Here is a 26,227-nt window from a genome sequence, read left to right as displayed (position 1 = left end):
CAGCCATCAATAGACAAATGGTTGAGATTTAAATGATAAGGGCTATTTTGAGCGAAAAAATAGTTTACTCACAAACAAAACAGAAAAATACGAGAGCTGCTGGCTATGGATGTACATAACAGCTAAAGGCTGATTTTATTTTTTTCGAAATCTACTCCGTCCACTGTTTGAACGATTTTTGGATGCCTGATATCCTTGCCAATAACCTGAAAAATGGTACAAACATATGGGCTTAGTTTTACTCTACATTTTCAATCATAAAAATTGAACTTCTTTCGGACTCTTTGACTAATTTTTAAAAAAATCGAAAAATCTTAAAAAGGCGGAAATACATACATACACAAATATATAAAAATAAACACATGAATTTAAATGACATATATTTTCGTGATCTACGACCCGTGATCGGTGGTCTTCACAATGTCTCAGCTGGTCTGGGTCTGACACCGTGGGAGAATGCAAAAGTGTATTATCTTAGGAAAATACACTAATAAGGGTCTCCGTTCAGGGCTAAAACTATGTTTAGCTCTCATTTTTTTTCTCAATTTCATCATCTGTTTCATTTTCAAGGATATAAAATCAAAAAACTTACTTTCTTGATGACCCGTGCAAAACTGCAGACAGTGACTTTACAATGATACGATATTTTTTTTTTTGAGAGAATCAATATCTAGTAAGGAGACTTATGAAGAAATTAAAGCCCCAAGATATTCCCCACAAAAGGCGTTTGCAAGTTGCCCACGGAATGCTTCATTTTATCTCTTAAGGACCAGATAGTCCACACAGAAACTAATACAATACAGAAAAACTAACAAAAGTAAGCGTTTTAATAGTGTGCTCAGAATTTATCCAGCTTCGATAATGTTAGAGAAAGAGCAGACAAAGAGAATGCTTCGGTTCCGACAGAAAGATTCACTTTTATTGATTCCTTTTTTACTTCTTCATTCGAATATTGGCCAAGTGGCAATGGCCATTTTCACAATAGCAGGTCAATGCTGACGCTGGCTAGCCAATGTTAACAATGGCTAAGCTTACTGTCCAGAGTCAACTTTGACCGGGCAATGGCAACACTTGACAGCCAATCTTACAATTGAATGAGTTTGCTGACCAGTGTTAGCAAGCCTATTAGCCTGTTAGGCAAATAAGCTTGTCAATTTTGTCATTAGCTGGCCAAAATTGACAGACTAACTTGGCCAGTATGGACATTGACTGGCCAATGACAGCACTGACCATCATTTACATTGGTCTTAACACAAACAGCATTTTATGAACATACCAGTGTGGTATCCACTCATATACCAGGAAAGCAACATTGATGAGACAATTTCTGACTCTGACTGTGGGAAATGATTCATAATATGAGGTGGGATTGGAGGAGGAATCATGGGCTGTCCACCCTTGAACTGTAACAGAGATTAAAATAAAATTAAACAAATTATGACCTACACAAAAATAAGTCATCTACTTGTTGTTGTATGATGTTGATGATTTGTAAAATGCAATGTTAGGAGATATTCCAAAATTAATCAATAAAGGAGGGGATTGTAAAATGGACATTTTGCAATTAGGAACTATAAATTCAGGCTAGGTTTAAAAACAAAGTATGTGCCATTAGTTTCCCGATTCACATACATGTTTTTTCAAATGAGTCACAATTTATAGCCCCAAATTGCAAAATGCAGTCCAAATAAGATCCAAAAAACCTTGCTTGGCTGCAATGGGGTAATTAAAAACCAAAGACACTGGAGATTGTGGTTTTTGCATGACACATGATAATCTCCGAGTGGGGGGGGGGGGGGGGGGGGGGCTGCTGCTTGATATCTTCAAGATTCATTATAAGAGTACTAAATTGGTAGAATGATACTCAAAGAAAATTAATAAAGGAATAAAAACTTTCTCAGCGAAAACACAAAATTCGGGTGTCTGAAAGGTTAAAGTCCTCATCAACCCCTTAGGATATTCTTCTAGACGTTCTGTAGGTGCAAATGTAGAGTCAAAGACAAAATTACTAAGAACAGCCGAACTTTGTGACAGTCTGCCAGAGAAGAGAAGAGAGAAAGGCTCGTGATTAAGCAACACCCAATTTTTTCCCCCACAACTTTTTACTCCTTAACTATACTACTTCATTTTTAAAAAGTCTTACTTTGACCACCAGAATTTCTCAGTGAATTTTTTGCTGTTGACCGAAGAAAATCTTTTGGAGTCTCGACCTCCATTGTTGTACATAGTGTTACAACTGATAAACAAGAAATAAATTAGTAAAATCTGCCAAAAATCTGTTCACTGATAAAAAAAAATTTCTCTACATTAAGAATCTTCCACACTGTTTTTGCACAATAATATGCTTGATGCTCTGGACAGAAGACATCAGAAAAAACTAAAATAACAATGAAATTTAGGACTTGAAAAAGCCTTAAGAGCTTCATATGCAATGAACGCTATACTTAGCATACAATTCAAAAACTTACTGGACTGAATGTCGATCGATCTGGAGGCATTCTAAAAAGAGGTCGACTAGAATCACATTCAGTCATTTCATCAGTTTCAATTTCACTGCTCTGAGCTGTTCTGTTGTCTGTCAATTCCTGTAAAGAAAAAAAGTGAGTCAAAGAAGTGTGAGGAAGGTTCTTCATCATTACACCTGGTAATATCAAACCTAATGTTAATGTTCCATTCTCCAAAAAAGTCCTTGAACTATAATGAGTATTTAGAAAGAAATTTTATGCAGAATTTTTGAAAATAAGCTGGAACGTGAGCCATCAAAACTGACAAAAATATAAGACAGACAGAAAAAGTTGATACCTAAGTTTATTAAGTGTAGAGCAGCTATAAAGGATTAGATACTGACAGCGAAACTACCAAAACACTTATCTCGTTTGCTACATTCAAAAATTTCCAAACGTATTTTATTGTTATAGAGGAGAACAGATCAAAACCATTCCGCGAATTTTTCACAAAATTTTTTTCTGTGGAGAAGAAAAACCACTGCAATTTTCTAGAATTGCTGTTAAGGAGTTTTTCATTTAAAAAATAAAGCATGACAGGAGATTTGCAACAATGCAAACCAAGATAAATGGTTTGGGAGTTTATTTTTCCATATAAAATTAGATGATTAAATTAAACGACCATTTAAAGGGTACAAATTAAAAACCTAGTATAAAAGCATTATCAGGTGTTGTTGAGGTGGCTCTCTGTTTTTCTCATCTAACCAGTCAAGTGACCTAAGAATAATTTTCATAATTAACAAGACTAAAATTGAGAAAAAATAGGCAAATAAAAAGCTCATTAAAGCCATAAAAGCCCAAGCGAGGGGTTTAAGTTGTTTTACAAAAAGAAACACTATTCACTATTGGACTGCGTTTTGCAATTTGGAACTATAGATTCTGGCCCAGTTTAAAAACAACGTTTGTGCCATTGGTTTACCCATGCACATGAGTGTTTTTTCAGATGAGCCAGAATCTATAGTTCCAAATTGCAAAATGCAGTCCAATTAGAGCAACATCTGAGGGCCCATATCAGCTTTTAAAGTTCCAATTTTAGATAAGTGACGTCATTCACATCAACAGAACAGTTTCAATTTCATTCAGACCTGGAGATATGCTTCTGCAGCTAAGAAATCCAACCCAGCACACTCTGTTTATGAGCCCTTCCTCTACTCCTTTTAACTTTGTCCTGTATTCACCAAGGATCAAACAAACAGAGCACCATCAACATCCTCCATCTAAACTCTATGTCATCTTAAAAATCACCCTTACGCATTGAGTATTGCATGAATTACAACAAAATAACCTTGTCTGAGCAATACTACAAAGAAAGTATGGTGAGAATATTAATGCTTACATCTACTTCAGCTGTGGCTTCCATTATTTGTCTCTGTTGCGCTTCTTTGCCCAACGATTTCTGAATGTATTTGTTTGCTACTTTTTCTCTGTTCTTGTAACCTAAAACAGTGCCATACAAAACTGAAATTAATTCTGGGCGATGATGTTTGTTATTGTGAGTCAAATTCAGTATAAATTTCAAAATTCTCCAGACAGAGGATCGATTTCTTTCGGCACAATTTTCTCTCAGACAGACAAGGTGCATGGTGCAATAATATACTCCCTGGCAGCAGGATTAGCAGCCTGGCAGCCAGGTACTACTGCCTTGTGGCTGGTGACTAAATCCAAAATGACTTGACTAAACATTGAAATAGATTTAATAGCAAAACCTTATATATAAATATGGTCAGAAAACATGATTTGCCTTTACCCCCCCCCCCCCCCCAAAAAAAAAACAACATTTTTAGAGACCACTGACCAAGCAAAATTAAGGATCCCCTTAAAGTTTAGTCAGCCAATCAAAGTATAGCAGGATGTTGAAAGCATGGTCTGCTGGAGGGTGCAAGAGCTTTATCTATAGTCTAAGATTTCCAGAGCACGGGGACAAATGTTGTATCCAAAATTTTCACCAAAATCTGCAACCACAGGCATAATTTAATTGCAAACCCTTCTTCACCCACCGTTAGAGTAACCGAATATGAATGTGAGTGATTGGAGATCAAGAGTGTCTGCTGAGGACAGAATAAAAAGCCACACAGAATAAAAATGATCACTGTTGTTAGGGAGACGACAATCTTTTTGATTGGAAATTATTCTAGAAACTGTTAGATACCTTGAGCTATTTTCCAACATATTGCAATAGCTCTTTTAATTGACAAGACAGAAACAGATGAACTACCTGCAAACTCCACAAGACAACAAGTCTCGAAAACTTTGATAATAGTAGCCTCATAGTATTTTTGGTCTTCGCTATATAATGCTCGAACAAACATACCCTCTTCCAAGAGAACCTGAAGTGAGGAAAAAAGAATAAAAAGTATTAAAAAGAGGAAATGAAACAAATTAAGTACAATGTTGCCATACGCTATAAAAATTGCTTTTTCTCTAATTGAGACTCCTTACAGAACTGAGGGTCTTGCAAGTTGAATGGAATTCTGTGAAAAAAGGGAAGCATTTACAATGTTAAGAATATTGGGTAAAATATTTTGGCTACCAATAGACTAAGAGTCTTGTAGAAAAGGGAAAGGTAAAAACCCGGCGTGAGCACAATGGAAACTCACCACGGTGAGCCTGGCCTGGAGACCACGGCTCCTCACCGAGATGAGCTGCTGCAATTCTCTATAAGCTTGAAAATGTCCCTTTGCTACTATGCCAAATGGAGTTCCTCAGACTATAATAGTGGCTATAAGAGGTCTAAAAAGCGACTGCACTTTACTGAGCCTCTTCCTGAAACTGAAATGATGTCCTCATATATAAGAGAGGAGTATGATATAGACAAGCTCACCTTTTGAGGCACTGTGGAAGGAGCATGATGGGGCATTTCTACATCAGGTTCAACCTTGCCAAGAATGATATTTTTATTCGTTTCATCGATAGCTTGTTCATAAGCTTTGACTAGAAGCAAGTTATCATAAACAACACCATCAATCTCTATGGTTTCTTGCGGACACTGCCAAAAAAAGGAGTTTATGTTAGTCCCAAACAGTCTAAATACATATGTAATTCTTTTTAAATTAAATTACTCAGACATAAACTGGACTTGCAAGCTTAAGGGTTTTATTAACAAGGACCTACATAGTGACATTATTGATTTTAAAGGATTTTAGTGAAAACATCAGGCATCTTTCATCTCCAATTTTACGAAGAGCAATTAGTAATTATTATACAAGAAAATATACTTTTCGGTTTTAAAATAAGGTACTCATCAATCACTGAAAGGCAAAACCACGTACATCCTTGGTAGCGTTTTACAATCTCTACTCCTTTAATATGTTTTAGAAAATAAACAAGCCAACGAGGTATACTTAAAGCTTGCAATTTATGCAAAATATTTTGCTAATAGAGAAAAAAAATCAAGGTAGGTTTGGAGATATTAAATTGGCTAGTTTCCCAATTAAAAGGTAAAGTAAGTCAGGTAGTCTACGATGACACAAACAGAGAGATGTGGCTTTGCACTTTGGCCATTAACATATGTATTATCGGAGCATTGCAGCAACGATGTGCAAAAAAAATTTCAAACTTGTGCATTAACTGAAGATATTCCTGTGTGAAAAGTTGCGAAAAATGAGAAAAAACTTGGTCCAACGCCTTCTTAGTGAGGATACTCAAGGATGAGGAGCTGAGTGCAGTCTGTGGCAGCATTCTTCTGGATACTTAAACGGGCTGGAGGGAAGAGGTAACCTTTTCATTTTCCATGTGCTTAGCTCCTTAGATCAGAATGTGTGATTGATCTTCAATTTAATCAAGTAAGAACTTTCTGAATAAGGTTTCAGTTCATGCCTAAGTGGTGAGTTCCTTTATAAGCAAAAAAACTTTCCTCTGGAGAATTGTTAGAGTCAATCTTAGAATAGTTACGGAATAACCACAATCCATATGCAGATGTAGCTGTGGATTTTGGCATTGATTTAATCAATGCATTTATGCATTTATCAATCATGGTCATACGATGACGGCTCAATAATACAGGCGCTGGTGAAAGGTGATCAAAGAGGAGAAAGTTTTTTATTTTGAAGGGGGTTAATTACGCAATCTAGAGTCCCCCTCTAACGCAATCAACTAACTGATTGTTTATAGCTGTGTGGATGTTGAGAAAGACACTGGCAGTGAAAACACACTGAGATATCAATATATCCGAGCGTTTGGTTTAGGAGAAGAGAAAGTAATCTGAGAGTCACCTCGAGCTGAGCCATCGCATAAAGCTTAGAAATAAGAAATTAGAGGCAGGAATTGCGATTTCAAAGTTATGCTAACTTGCAGATAAAAATGAAGTCGAAAACGGACACAATCAAGCAGTTATGAAACGTGAAACTCGAGAGATCACGACACGGTTCGTTATCAAATATGATCAAACGCTAGGATTTTTCAATTTTCATTCTCACAATCTCACATGGGCTCGACATTGTTTATTTACATTTACACAACTCACCAGTCACCTCAATCACCCGATTGATTAATGGTGAGTAAAATTTGCCACTTAGTACAGTTTAAGCAAAATTAATGTATTTGATAATATGTAATTTAAATAATTTTTTTGCTACACCAGACAACAGAGAAAAGTCAATTTGGCGCGCTCGGCGTTTTAAGTGTTCTAACGTTCTAACCTCTCCTCTCCTGATCTCCTCCTCTTACTTTTTGTCTTTTTGTGACTTATTGTCTCCGCTTTTCTTTTTACATGCTTTCTTTGGACAACCGTAGTGGAAATTTTATTCTATGGTTGTGATTGTTAGCTCATAGCGCTTCTAATGAACTGCCTTGTGACTGTATCTCTATAGTTCAATCGTTCAATCCGAATCCGATTGCCATGGAATTGTCGAAAACCTTTAGAGACAACATCACCAGTAAGTTTGAGCATGACTTCTGCACTTCTGTCTCAGGCCTTGTCCACACGAGCGCGGTTCGCGGAACTTATTTCGAGGAACTTGTTCCCGGAACAAGTTTTAGCTGAGCTGAAAACTTATTCCTCCTAAACCCGGAACTTCCCCCGTACTCCGAGCTTCTACGTATGTTTCTTTTGGTGTGAATTTGCTTGTTTTTGTTTTTTACGTCCTTTACATGTCTTGACATTTATTTTTGTTACTTTGGCGGCCGTAATAATCTATTATTTTGCAATAATTGTATAGTTTTATTGAAGTTCCGGTTCCAGTTTGGGCGAACTCGTGTGGACAGCAGCCCTCCTTTTAAGGAACAAGTTCCGGGAACTGAGCAGTTCAAGGAATAAGTTCCGCGAACTGCGCTCGTGTGGACAGGGCCTCAGGATGTCGTCACCTTCCAGGCAAAGTATCACAAGCGCCATGCGACGTTTAAAAATTTCCGCCGCCATTACATTTTTTTACAGAAAAATTGTTCAACGAAGCTGTCCGAAAATTTCACTGAATTTTCTTTGTGCTGCCGATAAAATTTAGTGAAATCTCCAAACAGATTCAATCAACAATTTCTCAGTAAAGAAATAAAATGGCGGCGGAAATTTTTAAACGTCGCATGGCGCTTGTGATACTTTGCCTGGAAGGTGACGATGTAATGATCTTCCAGTAGCTGAACCGACTGTCACATGGGTACCTACCTACGTACCACATCATCATATTGTTCTGCAAAGGATGTAATCCATTGCCCCAAAGTTTATTTGAATTTATCACAAGTAATACTTCATTCGTCTAGAATCAGGAGATTCTCTTGAAGTACATGTGTTCATCAATCGCGGCCAAAGCGATCTGTCTAATGGTTAGATGATGGTTGAACCAATGCTTGATGAATTATACTGACTAGCCTTAAAATCTGGAACATTTAATTTATGAAAGTCAGCAGCAATTCAGTGGCAATAGATATATTGCATATGTTGCCAGGTTTCTAAATTTCTGCTGATATTACATTTTTCATGAAAACTCAATGAGTGTTAAAAAATTTTTGCATCCACGCGAAACAAGTTTACACTCTTTCAGATTGTAGTAGTATATTGTCTTGACACCATTTTAGGATGGAAAAGTAAGTAAATGGAAGAATCAAGACTCCCAATCTGCTGTCCCAGTTGCAAATCGCGTACTTAAACTTATTTAGCGTGGACTCTAATAGAACAGTCTAAACAGAACAATACAAAAAATTCCAAGATATAAGTTCAACAGCCTTTCCTTTTTTATACTTAAATTTGACAAGAATCGTGTAACGTGGCAAGATGCGCCTTTTGTGGCTTAAACCATAGGATTAAGATCAAGTAGCTGAAAGTAAAATCTTCTACCGTAATTTTTACCATCAGTTTTACCAGGATGCTTCAAAAAAGTAATGAGAATATTTAAAGTTGAGATTTGCATGTAGATTTTTTCCTGTCTTCAACAATAAATATTTACTTTTAGCCTGTTTTAATGAAGAGATGTTGCAAGCGGTCTATTTTGATTTTTTTTTCCAGAATTATTTGAGGAGTATTCTTTCAGCAACCACTTTGGAGAACTGTTGGACATCATGAAGACACAAGATGATACGCAGCATTACTCCCTCACCATCAAGTATACTTAAAACCATATCATTCTTATCATTCCAATCATATCATTCTTAATAATTCTTAATAATTTCAGGCAATTTTGAAAATATTATTCTATGGACCTACAGTTTGTCTATTGTATGTTGAGACAAAATTCAATCTCTCATTAGCCCAAAATTAGCACCAATCAAAAAGTTTATACATGCTTTGAGATGACACTGTTGATAAGTGTTAATAAACAAGGTTTGTCTTTTATGTCTCAACATTCGATGAACAAGCTCTAAGCAGACGAAAGTAGATGATTAAAGTAGGGTGGACATATTTACACCCATAATAAAATGTAGATCGAGCACAAGGCTCAACTTAGTAAGAGAGAAATGGTAGGACAGCTTGGAAGTCAAAATTGGGCCTTCATAATGAGTGTTGCAACCTGATATACTTGTAGCACTTAAATACTTCCCATAACTTGTATGCATCAGAGTTGCAGAAAATGCTCAAGCATGCAAGCCCCTTGCTTTAGCATGTTATGATGAAAACTCTTGAGAACATGAAGAAATTTTTTGATCAAAATGTTTCTACTTTGAAAACTGAAAGAAATCATTAAAGCGTCATCATAATTGAAATGTTTTGGCGCAACATACGCTTTTGACCTTTTTGCAAAGTGAGAAAATTTTATGACTGAGATTGCGACTGATTTTTTCTCTGAAGTACTTTCTGCACCCCTGGTTTGCATGCTTTGTACCCTTCAAGTTAGGCAGTATTGCTGGTTCCTTGAATTTGTTTGTGCTACACGCAATGGGGGTTGGCCATCTATTGTCTCATTGAGCCAGCCTTTTACTTAGTCATATTATCATCACCTTTAAGGGTAGAATGTTTTCACATCAATTAGATGCTGCAGTTCCTGCCATGTTTCTTAATAAATCTGAGGTACCAAGGTTTACAAGACCATCAAGTTGATCAAATATTTAGCTCTATGAGTCCATCCCATCCTTCAATTATTTTATTTCATGTACTTATTGAAATGGATTATACAAATGATACAATGACACCTGTCTGCCTCATCAAGGTATCTTGCCTGACTTTGATGGAAGATTTAACATAGAGGTTACAAAGGCAATCAAAATAATAAATTAAATCAATGAATAAAAAAAGAGAAGAAAAAAACGTATGAAACAACTTCCAACCACTACAAACTACCTAAGTTTCCTAAAATTGTTTTTAAAACTCTCATGAGGTATCCTGACCAGAGGAGCAATGTGTTCCTTTTTTCCTCATAGGATCGTTTTGATGGTAATCTAGTAAAAAAATTCATTTTGAAAAGTTTAAAGTTCTTTAAGGTTTTCACACAAAAATAAAAATGTAGAAAAATGTTAAGCCTGTTTTTACTTTTTTGATAGTTTTCTGAATCTATTTGAAATGAGTACGGAACTTGGAGATGCTGTCTTGTCTAATTCAGTTCTAGTCCTTGGCTTGTGTGATAAAGCACTTGTCAAAGTTCAATATATGATTCGAGACACCTCTGATGATGAAACAAAGAAGACTCTATTGGTCAAGGATAAAATTCATGCCCGAATGACAGGTATTTTTCAACTCAAGATAACTAAGATAATTCCTTAGATTTTAAGTTAAGCCAATGAGTCGGTACCCAAAAATTCCAAATGGTGATGTTTTGGTAGCATTTAAAAGTTTATCAATCAAAAGACACAGTTTTGAGAATACACTCGAAATTTTGAGAAGCAGATGCAACTGCTAACACCTCTGATTTTAAAGGCTCACAGCAGCAGTTTAGAAATAAACCACTGAACAAGAAACGAATTTAAGCTTCCTGATAATATTTCCTAATCAAATTTTCTTGTCAAAGAACATGATTTGCGCAACGAAAATTACTGAAACTAAATCTGATCTAAACTAAGATGTCCAACGGGTTTTTTTTTATTAATTCATACTCCCCACTCATGAAAAAATGAAAGGCTACATAAGTCAAATCGTGCAATAAACGTTACCATGACAGTTTCTGCGGTATGAAAATACAGCAACCTCAATCTCGGTGCTCCGGCTCAGTTGCTGCATGTTGTCAACACTTTGAACAACACAGGGTTGGAAAGGAACTATGCTAGATTTAGACGCCTGCTAAAACCATTGTAGTGTGCAATTTGATTCAAGTAGACTATTGTTTTTCTTGTGAGCAGGAAATTCAAAATTCTCATAACCAATGTAAACTAAAGACGTTAATATCTTAGTTAGAAATTAGTTTTAGCAATTTCTGTCGCACGAATTGTGTTCTATTTTAAATTTCGGTTAGGGAACAAGTGTCAGAATCCTTCAATTTGCATCTTATCTTGTGGTACATTGTAGACTGCAGACTCGTGAGGTCAATGGAGATATACTATGGGGAATGCAGGGCAAGAATGGTAACTATGAAAAAAGAGTTTGAAACATAAAAATTTAATGCGGTACCTACATGAAATCTTTTATCATCAAATGCTCCATTATTTTGCTCCCTAGGTATCACCACACATCATTGTTGAATACCATTGCTCAATGAAGTTGTAACTTTGCTATTTTCATTTTCAGCATTACCAGTTTGTCCTGAACTGCATAGAGTCAAATTTCCTCTCAATGAGGATATTAATAATTTCCTCTGTGTCACTGGCACAGTTGTGCGCACAGCGGCAGCCAAAATGCTGGAGTATCAGCGTGACTACATTTGCCTGAAGTGCAAAAAGAGATTCACTGTTAAGGTGAGCATTTCTATGTGACAGAAATAACATGAATGTAGTAAATTTGTTTACCTTGATTTTTTTGCAATGGACCAACAAATCAAGAGGACCACCCTCACTTCACTGTGATAATGATTACTTGTGTTACTTAGCAGAGTGACCGCTCTTGCCAAATTCATACTTAGAAAAAGACTCTGAGGTATTGTCAAAACAAAAAAAATTAGGAAATCTGAAGAGGACTGGCTCCAACATTTTTTAGTTGGGAGATCGAGGCAGAGTCGGAAAAGATGAGAGGAATTTTTAACTTTATCGTTACCTTAAAAACGTTGTCCTAACAAAAACGTTTGACATGATCAGTGACATCTTAATTGCATCTTCTTCTTTGTATTCTGCAGTAACTTCCTTGTTTTTATGTTGCTTAGTTTAATTTTAATCTGTAATTTTGTTGTAATTCCTTTTATTTGACTGTGTTACCTAGATATGTAAATTATCTTTCTTTGAAAAAATGAGGAATCATAAAAAACAAAATTCCCCCTTTTCACACTTCAAGGGTCTTTCCTCTTTCGGCAAGTTCAGAAACCTCCTATATTTTCACTCGCTTAGGGTGCATGTTTGGGTATACTTTTCACACCTGGTTTTATATTTCCGCCCAAAATTCCCTTCAATTTTGTCTCTTCCCTAACTTTTTGTCCATTTTTGGAACCAAAGAAGTCATTTCAAGTGAAAAATCAAACTAATTTTGTGAAAATCAAGAGCACCTCTTTATGTTATTAATGGCAGCTATGCTGCAGGAAGTTGCTTGTAATTTAACCGTTTCCTCTCAAATTCAGCCGTTAGCTATTTAAGAGTCTCTTGAATGTCCTGGAGTTAATTTTTTCTCAATTTTCAGGCTGCTTACGAAAAGATGTACATATTATCTGGACCAACCAAATGTGAAAATGAGGATTGTCCTTCAACAAATTTTACTCCTGTCAAAACAATTGAGTGCGTTAATTACAAAGATTATCAGGAGATCAAAATGCAGGTAAGAAGTTTATGGAAAAATGATTCTGCAAGCCAATCCCGTGTAGATTTTATACCTTTGTTGAAAACTATGCTGAAATGGAGTTGTGTTCTTGGTAGTTGAATAATGTGATTTCTTTATGGTTCAGTCAAGTAGACAAAGTTATAGGCACTTCTTTTGTTGCCAGACAGCTTTTTTTTAGTTCCTTGCAATAAAGAATGTCCCTAGCCTTCCCATTTTTCAAATTGGCCTCCCCTTTTTAAAAAAAAAAAAACCCTTCTTGCTGTCTCTCTATCTCTAAGACTTTTTAGTTGACGCAATCAATCTTAACCCACTTGTCGTCCGGCTGAGGAATACCCCTTTTCTTATACTTTAAATAGTCAATGACACTGCCTCATGCAAGCTTAAATAGTCTTATTTCGTCTGAATGTCCAAGGCGAAGCCTCAATAATAAGCTTGCAGGAATAGATTTTACCTCTGGTATCTACAGTACAGCCAAGTATCTGCTAGTAAGGACAAAGAGTCATGATTTCAGGAAAGTAGACGAAAAGTAAGAATTGTATGTCAGTCAAAAATTGCATTTTTTGCAGTTATACTAGAAAATTTGCAAAAACAATGCTCTAAAATACTTGCAGTAGCTAAAATTTTCATTTTTAAGGTCAGCATGAAAGCTGACGTATTTATGTGGTGCAACAATAGTACACTCGTAGTCACCCTCTGTTTTTAAAAAAAGCTGATCTCCTGCTACTTAAAAATAACTTAGGGAATGAAGGAATTTTAACTCTCCAACGCTCAGGTATCTTTGAAATTAATAGTTTATCTGTGATGCACAATTTTTAGGAACAAGTTGGGAAACTGGGAATGGGAGTTATGCCGCGGTCAATGTGGGCCACCCTGGAAGATGATCTTGTTGATACTTGCAAGCCAGGGGATGACATTGTTGTTTGGTAAGTTCGTTTTTCTCAGATTTAGTAGTTTCCCTCTTTCGTAGGGAGAAGGCTTCTTATTAATCAGAAATGTGAAAGGCAAAGTTCATTAATGACTGATTTTTGGTTTTTCTATTTTTCAACATTAAGGGAAAAGAGAGAGTAATGAATCTGACATCAGTATTTTAAAATATTGCACCATACATAATGGTAATGGTATCTCAGTTTTTTCCCAACAAATAAGGCTCAGATTTATTTTCTGGGTAATGAACTACTAGACAAGGTGCGAATTGAAACAGTATGATGTATGTTTTCTCATCAAAATTTCAAGTAGAATATAATTTATGAACAAAAATCACTGAAATCAATACCCTAGCTAGATATTCTCGTTCTTACTTAGCCCGGGTTACAAAAAAATTGAATTTCTCGCCCACAAGAAAAACCCGAGTCTATGTAAATCAAATCTCGCATCACAATGGTTTTAGCAGGCTACTTAATCAAGCAATATTCCTCCTCTGACCTATGTTGTTTATAGTGAAAACATTATGTTAGCTGTTGAAGCGCCAAGATGAAAAATGCTATATTTTTAGTCCGCAGAAGCTGTTGCAGTAACGTTTAGTGGGTGATTTAAGCCAAGTAGATTATGGTTTTTTCAAGTTTGTACCTGTGCATCAGAAAACGTCTATATACTGGTTAGAAGTCACTTTCAATAATTTTCATTGCCTAAGATGTGCTCTACAAGAAACTTTGATGACAAAACATATATTATAATGGTCAAATTTGCAACCTGTGTAAAAACTCTAGCGGTCCACTAAGATATCTGATACATTTTTCTTGTGCCAAAAAGCTTCATGAAACCAGCTTTGATGACTATCATTTGAGAGGAAATACTTGCCATGCTTCACATAATTTTCCAATCTTAAGTCACATTTTTAAGTGGGCTCCCTGGCTGTTTTTCTATCTCTCTCGCACACTTCGGCGTCCTGCATGGCGATTTTCTGTCTCTCTCGCTCACTTAAGCGAGCTCCCTGGCTGTTTTCTATCTCTCTCACAAACTTCGGCGTCCCGCATGGCGATTTTCTGTCTCTCTTGCACTCTTGAGCGGGCTCCCCTGCTGTTTTCTATCTCTCGCACACTTCGGCGTCCCGCCTGGTGATTTTCTGTCTCTCTCGCACACTGACTTTTCCCGCCAGACGATCTTCTGTCTCTCTTGCACACTTTGGCGTCCCGCATGGCGATTTTCTGTCTCTCTCGCACACTTCAGCGGGCTCCCTGGCTTTTTTCTATCTCTCTCGCACACTTTGGTGTCCGCCTGGCGATTTTCTGTCTCTCTCGCACACTTACGCTGTCCCCGCCAGGCGATTTTCTGTCGCTCTCGCACACTTACGCTGTACCCGCCAGGCGATTTTCTGTCTCTCTCGCACACGGAAGCGACTCGCAAGGCTAGTGGGATGTACTTAAATGGCAACCGAGGGTGTAACCGCTCTCAGAGAGTCGCGGGGGAACGCTATTCTCCTGTGACGGAAAAAGGACCCAAGTCCCGTCAGGCGATTTTCCGTCTCTCTCGCACACTTAAACATGCTGCCTGGCTATTTACCGTCTTTCTTGCACACACAAGCGAGATTAAAACAAATTAAAACAAAACAAAACTCTGGTTTCAAAATCTAAATTGGAGCAAATCAACCATAAATAAAATTAAAAAAATTTGAATCGGCCATGGCAGTTTCCCGGCCCATAATTTCAAAATTAAAACAGCTCCAACCAGCCTATGTGAATGTAACCAATTTTGAACCATTGAACATATGCTCCTAGAATGTCGCAATAATAAAACTAATCTCAAATACCAACTCTCCAATCAAATTAAATTCCCCACAACCCTCATTAAAATATTACAAAACCCTGAACCCATAGTCTACACAAAAATAGCAATCTTTCTCTCACACAACAAAATCCAACTGTAAAGACAATCTGTCCCTTTCTCATTTCTATTCCCATCTTCTCTCTCCTAATATTTCCAAGAATCTGGATATATGTTTTCCACGGCTCTGTCCTAGGTTAGCAATACAAGCCGTTCCAGTTGAGCCTCTGTGAATGTGAACATAACCAGGCCTTCAACAAACCATCAAATAACCCCAATACGAGACAACCTACATCATCTCATATAACCTCATTCCTATCCCATTATCTCTTACAGAATGCTAACATAAACCCTTAGACCTACTATGATACTTCTACCCTATCATCTCAGCTATAACTAAAATTACTTTCCATTTTTCAGATCCCTTCCAAGGCTGCAGCATCCCCCGGCTATAAAGTCTAAAACAACATATATTAAAAAAAAAAAAAAAAAGAAAAAAGAAAAGTCACATGTCATGATATTTTAGAGGTCAGGCTAAATTCATTGTAAAGTGAATACTTCAATCATTTACTTGTTTTCCATACCAGTGGAACAGTCAGAAGACGATGGCGACCATTTTCTCAGGGTGCTCGAATAGACTGTGAATTGGCACTTCAGGTCAACCATATAAGTGTGTGTAATGATCAAAGGTCATCAGTTCTTTTGAGCAATGAGGTCAAAGCAGAATTTGTTGAATTTTGGAAGAAGAATGCCCTCCACAGACTGGCAGCGAGGAATCTAATCTTAGCCTCCATTGCTCCTCAGGTAATAAATATCCTCAAGGATGATTCAAAAATGCATCTTTTTAATTTTGCGATTTCAGAGTGGAGAAAATTTGTATTCAAGCACAAGAGTTTGAAAAAGAAAACGAAATCTCCCAGGTTTTTTCTAGAGAGAACTGTCCGTTTTGCAGGAAACTGCCAAAATGCTTGAATCGCGACAAAGTTAACCATCTTTTTCAAAATAGTGTTGCCAGCAGTTGACAAACACTACTCTAAAGTATCAAGTTAAAGTACTTGAAAACAATTTTCAGTCAAACCTTGTTCGCAGCCTCTGCATCTTACCTGTATTGTTAAAAAGTGGAAAGTAATTAATTTACACTTTTTTTAATTTTTTCTCAATAATTTTGATCATCAACAGAAGTTAGAAGTTCAACTGTCACTTCAGGAAATTTAAAATTTATAAATTCTAGAAATTTTTTCAACAATGATCACACCACACATGTAAGCCAAAAGAATCACAGTTCCTCTTATACTACTCAGACTACATACTCAGAAACTCTGTTGTCGAATGACTTTTTGAAGTTCTGATTTTTTATATATCAGAGCCTGAATTAGAAAAATACCAAAAAAGTATATTAGCTCATTTTGGTGAGAGCTAATTTTTATAATTAATCAAAAAAAAAAAAAACAGAAAATAACTTACACCTCATTTTCCGACTATAGCTTGGTCAATCTTTGTTTAAATTGATGGATTCTAGTTTCAATTTATGGCTTTTTGCATCTTCTTTCAAATGAATCCAATTCCAGTTTGATAGGTCTTTTTTTTCATCAGAGCGCCAGTCTGGGTTTTTTTTAAACAGTCTATGTACATAAACAAGACATTCTTAGTTAGAATTATAATAAGATTATTTGTATTGTAAACTACGAATTTAATTATCTTGCTGCCGGAGTCAATATTGGAAATTTTCAATTAATACACCTCAGTGCAAAAAATTGAGATGTGAAAGATGCAATACATCCTGTTGTGCTTTATTTTTCATCTTTGTGAACATTCTCAGCAGTTATACATGGTGATATGCATAGGTTTTTTTTATGAATTGGACGCAACAAACTTTTCTCTTAGTTTTAGATTTGGGCTCATAAGAAGATTCCGCGCTTTGTATGGTGCCCTTGAGAAGTTTATATTCATTTATTTTTAGATTGTCAGTTTTTTGTGTGATTTGAGCAGATCTATGGACTATATCTTGTGAAGCTGGCGGTGGCTGTTGTTCTTGCTGGAGGTGTTCAGAAGAAAGAAATGAGCGGATGCAAAATTCGAGCAGAATCACACCTCTTGTTAGTCGGTGATCCTGGAACGGGAAAATCAGACATCCTTCGTTTTGCATCCAAAGTTTGTCCGCGATCCGTTTTCACCACTGGTGTGGGTTCTACCACTGCTGGGCTTACAGTCGCTGCTGTGCGGGTATGATTTGAATTGATGATTAACTTTCCAAATTTAATTGAAGGAATGGACATGAGATCCTCTTACTTTCTTTTAAGGCGACTTAGTTCTAGAAAACTCTGACTTTCATCTCTAAAGCAGTCCTCTAATAGAAAATCTATTTTTAACTACACTAAATTCTTGTTTACAGGAAAGTAAATGAATTCTAAACAGGGACAATCTACCTCAATCTAGCAGATTGATTACATTTTAATTTAATATATTTTTAAAATAAAAAAGGAGAATCAGAAAGAATGAAAAATGAGAAGGATTCATCCATAGAAAATTAATTTTCAGGATTGTCTCAAAGGACTTCAAAAGCACTGATAACATCAAAAGAACTAAGAGTAGGCAATGAATGAAGAAATCTCAGGTCTTAATTACGAAACAAACTTGCACAGTTTTGAAGTTGCACTTCTGAGCTAGTAAGCAAGTTTAGCATGCCTGCAGATTGAACTTTGGGTCCATAGTGACAAGGCTCTACCACTTGTAAGGTAGAACCCGTGAACAGATTGTACAAAACGCACTTGTGCAGTTCATTTTTGGCCTAGTCCAAACATAGCAGAGAGGAATTTTGGGAAGAATTTGTTGTACAATCTTTTGATGTTCAGGCAAATCAGCAAAATTGATCCCTGCTGACAAAAATTGTTGAAAGTGTTTGGTTAATTTTTTTCATTCACTTCTGCATGGTTGGTGATTGCCCTCACAGGAAAATGGTGAATGGCAACTAGAGGCTGGTGCTCTCGTTTTATCTGACGGTGGTATTTGTTGCATTGATGAGTTTAACTCAATACGACAGCAAGATAAGACAAGCATTCATGAAGCAATGGAGCAACAAACTCTAAGTGTCGCCAAAGTAAGTGTGTGTTTTAATTTTAAACCAAACAAAAGGCTGCAGATAATGTGAGAATGGTTTTGGAAAATGTTTGTAAGCTGCTACATAATCTGGGAAAATCTAAAAAAATAGTCTGAAAACATCATTTATTTGTTCCTTCCTTTACTTGTTTCATATTTCCCCATTTAAATCTGTCCTTATTTCATTTTTTTTTCTTCACCTATTTATCAATTTATTTTGAACCCGTTTTATTATTTATTATTTTTTTATTTTTATTTATTTTACATTGAGTCTCTCTAAAACTCTCTGAAACTTGTTTTCTACTGCATAGCACAGTTTAAAACCGTGGAACATTTGGTTTGATCAATCCAAGTCTCTCCTTAGGGTGGGACAGAGCTGCGATTGGATCCAGGGGAAGGGCCAAAATGCAAGAGGAGAACGAGATGTTTGAAAATCTAGATTCTGCGTATAGATATGATAGATAGATAGATAGATAGATAGATAGATATAAAATAGGACAGGAAAAGGTGGCTAAAAAACACAATAATTTACAAAAAATGGGAAGTTTCGACCGGTCTCTCAGTCATTATCAACCGTCAAAAAAGAAAAAATTAAAAATCTCAATTCTAAAAAAACCTAAGCTAAAAAACAGTGTTACCAATCCTTGGTTGGTAGAAGACAAGGTTATTCCTCGGAGTCCTCCCGAAAAAACGAGTGAACATTAATTGACATTCCGTCCACTTGAGAGCAGCAGGTGACAGTCACGACATAAAATTTAAAACTAACAAGTCCTGATAGAGTGCGCTACGTTAGGTTGAAAAACTGCGAATGTAACTGGCTCAATGTACCAAAGTCAGCCTGCAAATTACAAATTTCCCCTTCATGTTTTTAGAAATACTAACTTATACTGCTACGCTAAAGAAAAACGCTACATGAATTTTTAAATGTTGTTAAATGTCTTTCAACAAAATATTCATTTTTTAGAAAAATGATCTATACATATTTTTCTCTGAATTTTTCATGAACTTTAGCTCACAATACAATATATACTCAGAAAAATTGGAAGGGAAATATTCGTAACTTTCTCTCAAACTTCGTATTTTATCTAAGGTAATTTGACAACGTCCAGAGGCTTATATGGCCTTTTTCCTTAGCATGGCATTATAGCACACAATTTTGCATAAAGTGCTTTTCATGATGCTAAGATAATGTCAAAATTCCTGAGTGGTGCTGAAATAAACAGATCAATTCAAGCTGTATCAATGTAGTTTCTATAACCAAATTTTTCGAAGGCAAAAACACTACTATTACAAGTATAAGTTTAATATGCCTTGTTATTATTAAGACAGTTTCAAGTCTCAGATAATGTTTTTGATAAATAATGATTTTATCTATGATTCTAGGCTGGCTTAGTTTGCAAGCTCAGTACGAGGTGCTCCATCTTAGCTGCCACTAATCCCAAAGGTGATTACGATCCAAATGTGAACATTTCTGTCAATACTGCTCTTGCAAGTCCACTTCTTAGTCGCTTCGATTTAGTTTTAGTTCTGAAAGATGCTCATGACCGAGCATGGGATGAGTAAGTCTTCTTTTCAATAAAAAAAAAAAAAATTAGAGGAATAAATTAAAGAAAACCAGTAGGGCTGTGCGAATAAACTGAAATCGGGAATAATTGACTCAACCGACTTGCACCTCTAACTGATATTTTCAAATATTTGCGCTGTCAAGAATCACAAATTTTTGAGTGACAATCGGGGAACATTGCTAGAACCTGCGCAAGGCTTCCATTAAAGAGATGGCAAACCTTGGACTTCCTTTAATCTTCACCGACTTTCCCGAGTTCACAAACAGCGCTCGCAATTGCAATTGGCCCACATATCTTGGTTGCCCCTGGAGTAATACAAATTGAAAGTTAAATAACCAAGACAAAAAGAGGATGTGGGATAATATCCATGTGAAATTGATTATTAATAAAATAAATTCGCAAAATCATATTATGAGTCAATAATTTAAACACTACAGATTTTGTATTTCAAACAGAATCTGGAAAGGCCTTAACCTGACTATGGACCCGAAACCTAACAAATTAACTGGTCACAAGTTGTTGAGTTTGGTAACCCTTATTAACAATATGACTGCACCTGTTGCAACACTTGTGGACAGACTGGAATTTTTTTTTTTTTTTTCATTTTAGCATCATTTTACCATCTATTTATTAATTTACTAAAGTAATTTAATTTTGCTCTCTTTAAAACTTTTCTTTTTTTCTCTGATTTTTAAGATGATCCATATTTGATGATATTAAACATTTGATTTCCTAATGGTTGATGAATAATTTATGTAACTCCTGTTTCACTTTTTATTTCAGCATTGTTGCTATGTTTATTCTTGAAGGGAAGCGTCCTGGCACAGGAAAAGACACCTCCCTGTGGGAGTTGGAGAAACTTCAGTCTTACTTTAGTCTCATCAAGCGACTAGAACCGGAACTCTCAGCTGACGCCAATGCTATATTAAGTCGCTACTACCAAATGCAGCGCAAAGCTGATGTTCGCAACAAAGCAAGGACAACTGTTAGACTACTCGAAAGCTTAATCAGGTAACATTGGCTGCTATGATCATTCATTTTTGTTTCTTTCCTTGGGTTAGCGCATAGAAATGTGTCCTGCCCAGTGCATGTTTAAAACTGTAATTTGGTTTGTAAAAGTGAGTAAATATTCAAAAAAAAATTCAACCACAACTTTCCTAGTATTTTTTGAGTGGAACAAGGTAGGAGATTATTTTTATTTCAAGTTATTCACAAGTAAGTAGTTGCTTCAGTGGACCACTAGACATGGTATGACTCAAATCACTTGGATATAAAAAAACGATTTGTGCAATAGGGATGGACGAATATCGAATTCGAATGCGAATATTCGAAACTTTTCGAATGCGATTATTGCGAATATTTGAGAATTTGAATATTGCGATTGCGAACATTCGAATGCGATTATTCGAATATTCGAATTATTTGAATTTGCGATTTTGAATACTTCGGAAGCGCATATTCGAATGTGATGCGATTATCTCGGTGCCGATGATTCGAATATCGAATATTCAAATATCTAAATATTCGACCATCCCTACAAAGATATCAACGTTTTTAACTAGTGCTGGTCATGGTAAAGGATTTCCCCTCGTATATATGAATCAATCCGTGCACTACAACGGTTTTGGCAGATTTCATAATCAGTCTGTGCTCCTTCCCCATATCGACGGTGAAACTACCAAACCACGTATCTCGTTTGCGGTGTTTGAAAATCTACGCTCGCATTTAATTTTTTTGAAGTAGACCAAATCAATATCATTCCTTGAAATTTTCACAGAATTTTCTCCGCACGAAGAGGAAAAATCACAGAAATTTTCCAGACTGGACGTTAAGTAGTTTTTCATTTAAAAAATAAAGTATGACAGGAAGTCTGCGACGTCGCAAACCGAGATACGTGGTTTGGTAGTTTCACCGTCGATATAGTGTTTTTCATAATATTAACAACATGCAATAGCTGAGCCAAAGCCCCCAAATTTAGGCTGCCGTATATTCATACCCCAGAGACTGTTTGGTGACATTGTGTGCAACTCAACTAAAGTAGATCTTTTTTTTTCATTATTACTTTTAATGAGAAAGAAGTTTGATTTTGTGCATTGAAAAACATTAGTATCTTGGTTAGGAGTTGCTTTCAATCATTTTTGTCGCACAAATTGTGTTATAGGTGAAATTTTGATTAGAAAACATTTCTCATAATTCTTAAATTAATTTTTCATTGGGAACTGATGGATTTTTTCGCTGTCTCCTAGACTATCACAAGCTCATGCTAAGCTCATGTTTCGAGAGAAGGTTTTAGTTCAAGATGCTGTCGTAGCAGTCTGCCTGATTGAGGCATCGATGCAAGGAAGTGCTCTCATATGCGAAATCAATGCTCTGCAAACAATGTTTCCTCCCGATCCTGACGAAGAGTATAAGAATCAAGGTTTGTACCTTTCTTGCAGGCTTATGATCTGGTAAAATAATATCACCGAGTCAATGACCAATGAAATTTGCTTTTAGACAAATAAAACTTGTGCTTTTCAGGAGCTTGCTTGTAGAGTTAATTTCCAGCAAGTTCGGGAGAAAAAAACTGCTCTTCGACCGAAAAGCTGAGCAAAGTAGCAGATTTTCAGTATGTTCTTGATTCTTGGGGATAAGGGAAGTTTTTAAAAGCCTGCAGGACATAGCAGTTCACAAACTGGTTCAACCTGACTTTTTATTCACACAGTCCTTTTCAAAATTAGGATGGCTTTGAAACCATTAGTTCTATCGCCAAGACATTAATGTTAACTAGAGAAAAAAAACAAAGTTGATTAACTCGATGAATATTCAATTTTCATCTTCAATAAGGAAGCAGAATTGAAAAATGAAAGTTAGAGCTCGCTCAAAGTGAGCTGTAATTCTTGTCCCGTACTTACTTTTTTCGCTAACTTTACTGTACACTTATTTACTAAATGACTGCATTTTTACTCTAATTTCAGCTACCATGGTCCTCCAAAAACTTGAATTGTATGACATCCTTGCTGAAGAGATGGAGTCTTTCCACAATCAGGCTGATGATAACCCCATCCCATTTGAGTTTGATAAGAGAAGCTCTCTTTTCCGCAATGCCGCTTTGAAGACAAACAATGAAGTTGCCTCAATGGATGAACTCCGTAAGAAGGCCCTCTCAAAGAAGAGAAAACTCTCAAAAATGGATTCTGGTGATGAAAGCTGCTCATCCATAGAGGAAGAAAATACTTTGGCTCCTCAAAAATCAAGGTTTGGTCTTGTACTCAGCTGTGAAGAAGAAATATCCATAGATGACAGTTCAAAAAATGAGGAAGTTTGTTCAGACAAGAGGTCCTCTCTTTTACAAGACAAAATGGGCACCAATGGCGAAAACAAGTCCAGATTTAGTCTCAAACTAAGCTCAGATGAAGAAAGTTTACCTGAGGATACCTCAGGAAGTAATAAAGGATCAAAATATTTTATGGAATCAGAATTCGAAAAATCTACAAGTTGTACGCCTCGAGATATAGAAGGAGAAGATATAGGTCAGAAGAGATCCAGATTTGATCTTTCGTTAAGCTCAGATGATGATATTTTTTCGGACGATTTAAGTAGGAATCCTCCTGAGCAGAAAAAGAATGGTAAAGGGTGATGAACAGGGACCCCATGGAATCATAATTTTGAAATGGTCTTATTCAGTTCTTTTTCTTTAGAGTTTGGAGATTCCGCATCAAATTTTTTATCTCCAAAAGTTAGGCACACTAGCCATTCGTCTAAGTTCAAATATTGATGTGAAAAACCATGTCAAGTCTTTAGGATGAATTTGAAAGGTTTCGGCACTAGAAGTAGTCTTTTAATTTTAAAGTGATTAAAGGTATGGAAGAGCTAGAATGAAAGAGATAGACGGAATTTGGAAACACGGAAAAAAAATACAATGATTAGAAAATTAAGAATATAAAAAGGAGAGAACTTTACACTTGGACTCAAAGTGAACACGCCCATGCAGGTCAAAAGATGGAGAATGATCATTACAAAAAGATGGGAAATACATTAGACATATGAGAGGTTTAGAAGATGGAAACAGGACCCGGAGCAAAGGCTTACATGGCCCCAAGTAGAGGTGGTGACGTAGTCGGTAGTGGAGCTACGTCACCCTGATGAATTGATTAAATTCAATTGATCTTGTCGATCTAGTTATCAATTATTATCATAATTTACTGGTTGATACCCTTGAAAAAGGGACTAAAAGAGTCAAACCTGCTGAAACTAGCTTGAAATTAAACATTATCAGTATTAAAACAAAAGGAAAGTAATATTTGAGAATTCTGAAAGATGAGGAATATCGGTTTAAAAATTTTATGTCGGAGTCCTGATACACACTAATAGCTTTCATGTTTGCTAAAATTACGTCCTACACATCACAGAAGGTTGCCATGTTGGTGGGGTGTAGTACATAAAAGCTCATCTCCGCTCTGGCTCCATCACAAAAGATTAGACTTGCCTCTTGTCATACCCATTGAAAGTCTGCTCGGATCCTTCCAATTAGTGTATGGCAGTTGGAAACCCGCAGACCCTTCTTCTTTTAGCTCCATCAGTGAGTCTGGTACTTTTTCTGCCTTACTGCCTTGTTGAACTTACGGTCATACTGTCAGCTGGCTTGCTGATTGGATGAAGCTTTTTCAGGATTTGAATCTCCATTTTTGTTCTTGTAAACGGTTCTGCATATCTGTTTTTGCTGCGATTTTATTAGCCATTGAGACTATTGAAAAAGCCTTAGGTTGAGCAGGCTTATTGATGTTGGAAGGAGTGGTCATACTTGAATTGACATTAGGGGAGTTTGTTCCACCTACTTTATGGATTTATTGAGTGTAGGAAAATTCAAAGAAAAGGAGTTGCCCCCCATGGTTCTCTGCATCTCAAAAAAATTGTGTCAAGACGAAAAGTCATAAGAAAGTGAGGTTAGAAGTATGACTTAACTCACAGTAACTTTACAGACTTTGTAGGATAATCCTTCAAGGTCTATCAGGATATAATGACAGTTGTAAATTTTCTTGAAAAAAGGAAGTATACACGTTCAGTGACCGTGAAAATCGGGAGTGTCAGGGAGATGAAACTGATCAGCAAAAAGTCATGGCGAGAGAATGAGAAACTGACTATGAGTGAGATGCAAACTCCCAGGCAAGATAGTGATTTTTTGCCTAACTTCACAGCCCTTTGATACTGAGCCTTGCAGTGCTCTCTTCCAGTCTTTAGTGAATTTTTCCTTGGAAATTCGAGCCCCTGTAGTAACTGTTGCATAATCCGCATCGGTACTTTGGGCGGGACCATGTTTGTTGTTGCGTTTTTTTAATTTAGGAAGAAGGGCCAAGGAGAATCTGGGAAACAGAAACGGAAGGGCCAGGAAAAACCTGGAAAGTTAGGGAAAGGAAAGGGAACTTTGATGGACACCCTGCATTGTATTTCTCCTTGCATTGAAAAGATGACCATTTGATGTACCTTACTAAAATCGCAAGTGCCTTATATGCAAGGTGATTATATGTTTCCCTTTATTCTTTATCTATTTTTACTCTCAATTCATAATTCCTCAAAGAAAGCTTTATGCTTTTCCGCTTTTTCCCCTTTTTAATTTTTATTTGTACCTATCATTTCTTTTTCTGTTTCTTGAAAATTATTTCTTAAATAAAATGTTATTTTTTCTCATTTCTCAGAGTTAATTTTCTTATCCTTGGAAAAGATGATTCCCCTGTCTATCTGGATAATCAGTGTCCAATTTTTTTGTTTTAGAATGCCCAGAGACTCCTTGAAGGCAGGTTTTATTGCGTAATACTATATTCAGAAAAACCACATCATTCGAGGAAGTGAAAAAGAATGGAGATGTTGCATTTGTGAGGAATTTGCGGTTTGACTGTTGATTCTTTTGTAAAAGTTCGCGAGAAACACAATGGTGCCACTGGTTTTCTCCGAAATCAACTCCCAAGCTCAAAAAAAGCTCTCAAGTTGAGGCCAAAATGGAGGGGAGATCCCATGGTATCCTGAGAGTCCACCTCTACATCAAGACAAACTCTCCATGCAAAGATAGAGAG

The 26,227-nt window shown here is 36.4% G+C and overlaps 2 protein-coding genes across 5 annotated transcripts; one reads left to right on the top strand and one right to left on the bottom strand.

Moving 5' to 3' along the window:
- Positions 1–45: 45 nt before the first annotated feature.
- Positions 46–6,930, bottom strand: LOC109035907 (uncharacterized). 3 transcript variants are annotated; one of them, XM_072295856.1, is made up of 7 exons: positions 6,792–6,930; positions 5,326–5,490; positions 4,654–4,831; positions 3,841–3,941; positions 2,469–2,585; positions 1,277–1,403; positions 46–206 (listed from the first exon to the last, which is right to left on the bottom strand). In XM_072295856.1, exons 2-7 carry the CDS (start codon positions 5,359–5,361, stop codon positions 136–138), a joined length of 630 nt encoding a protein of 209 aa, XP_072151957.1. In that variant the 5' UTR covers positions 5,362–5,490; positions 6,792–6,930; the 3' UTR covers positions 46–135. The 3 variants fall into 3 exon arrangements, with proteins under 3 accessions (XP_072151957.1, XP_018905283.2, XP_018905284.2); XM_019049738.2 differs by having other exon boundaries at positions 6,716–6,917; XM_019049739.2 differs by having other exon boundaries at positions 4,720–4,831; positions 6,716–6,908.
- A 162-nt stretch (positions 6,931–7,092) lies between these two features.
- LOC109035966 (DNA helicase MCM9) lies at positions 7,093–25,844 on the top strand. 2 transcript variants are annotated; one of them, XM_019049835.2, is made up of 13 exons: positions 7,093–7,378; positions 8,938–9,034; positions 10,407–10,588; positions 11,584–11,750; positions 12,619–12,753; positions 13,573–13,679; positions 16,104–16,320; positions 17,506–17,739; positions 18,467–18,613; positions 19,996–20,171; positions 20,961–21,188; positions 22,424–22,596; positions 23,135–25,844. In XM_019049835.2, exons 1-13 carry the CDS (start codon positions 7,342–7,344, stop codon positions 23,794–23,796), a joined length of 2,562 nt encoding a protein of 853 aa, XP_018905380.2. In that variant the 5' UTR covers positions 7,093–7,341; the 3' UTR covers positions 23,797–25,844. The 2 variants fall into 2 exon arrangements, with proteins under 2 accessions (XP_018905380.2, XP_072151955.1); XM_072295854.1 differs by lacking the exon at positions 7,093–7,378 and adding an exon at positions 7,404–7,540.
- Positions 25,845–26,227: the final 383 nt, after the last annotated feature.

This window comes from Bemisia tabaci, chromosome 2 (genome assembly GCF_918797505.1).
Source record: "Bemisia tabaci chromosome 2, PGI_BMITA_v3".
NCBI lineage: Eukaryota > Metazoa > Arthropoda > Insecta > Hemiptera > Aleyrodidae > Bemisia > Bemisia tabaci.
Note: the sequence above shows the minus strand (reverse complement) of the source record. Positions and strands in the feature narration are given on the sequence as shown.

Bases quoted from the DNA above. Each gene is read 5' to 3' on its own strand.
- LOC109035966 (XM_019049835.2), top strand. From the start codon at position 7,342: ATGGAATTGTCGAAAACCTTTAGAGACAACATCACCA. The intron at 7,379-8,937 runs GTAAGTTTGAGC...TTTTTTTTCCAG, and splicing joins CTTTAGAGACAACATCACCA to AATTATTTGAGGAGTATTCT. The intron at 21,189-22,423 runs GTAACATTGGCT...GCTGTCTCCTAG, and splicing joins CTACTCGAAAGCTTAATCAG to ACTATCACAAGCTCATGCTA.
- LOC109035907 (XM_019049738.2), bottom strand. The intron at 2,586-3,840 runs GTAAGCATTAAT...TTTTCTTTACAG, and splicing joins AAGCCACAGCTGAAGTAGAT to GAATTGACAGACAACAGAAC. The intron at 1,404-2,468 runs GTAAGTTTTTGA...TCTCTGTTACAG, and splicing joins ATCGATCGACATTCAGTCCA to TTCAAGGGTGGACAGCCCAT.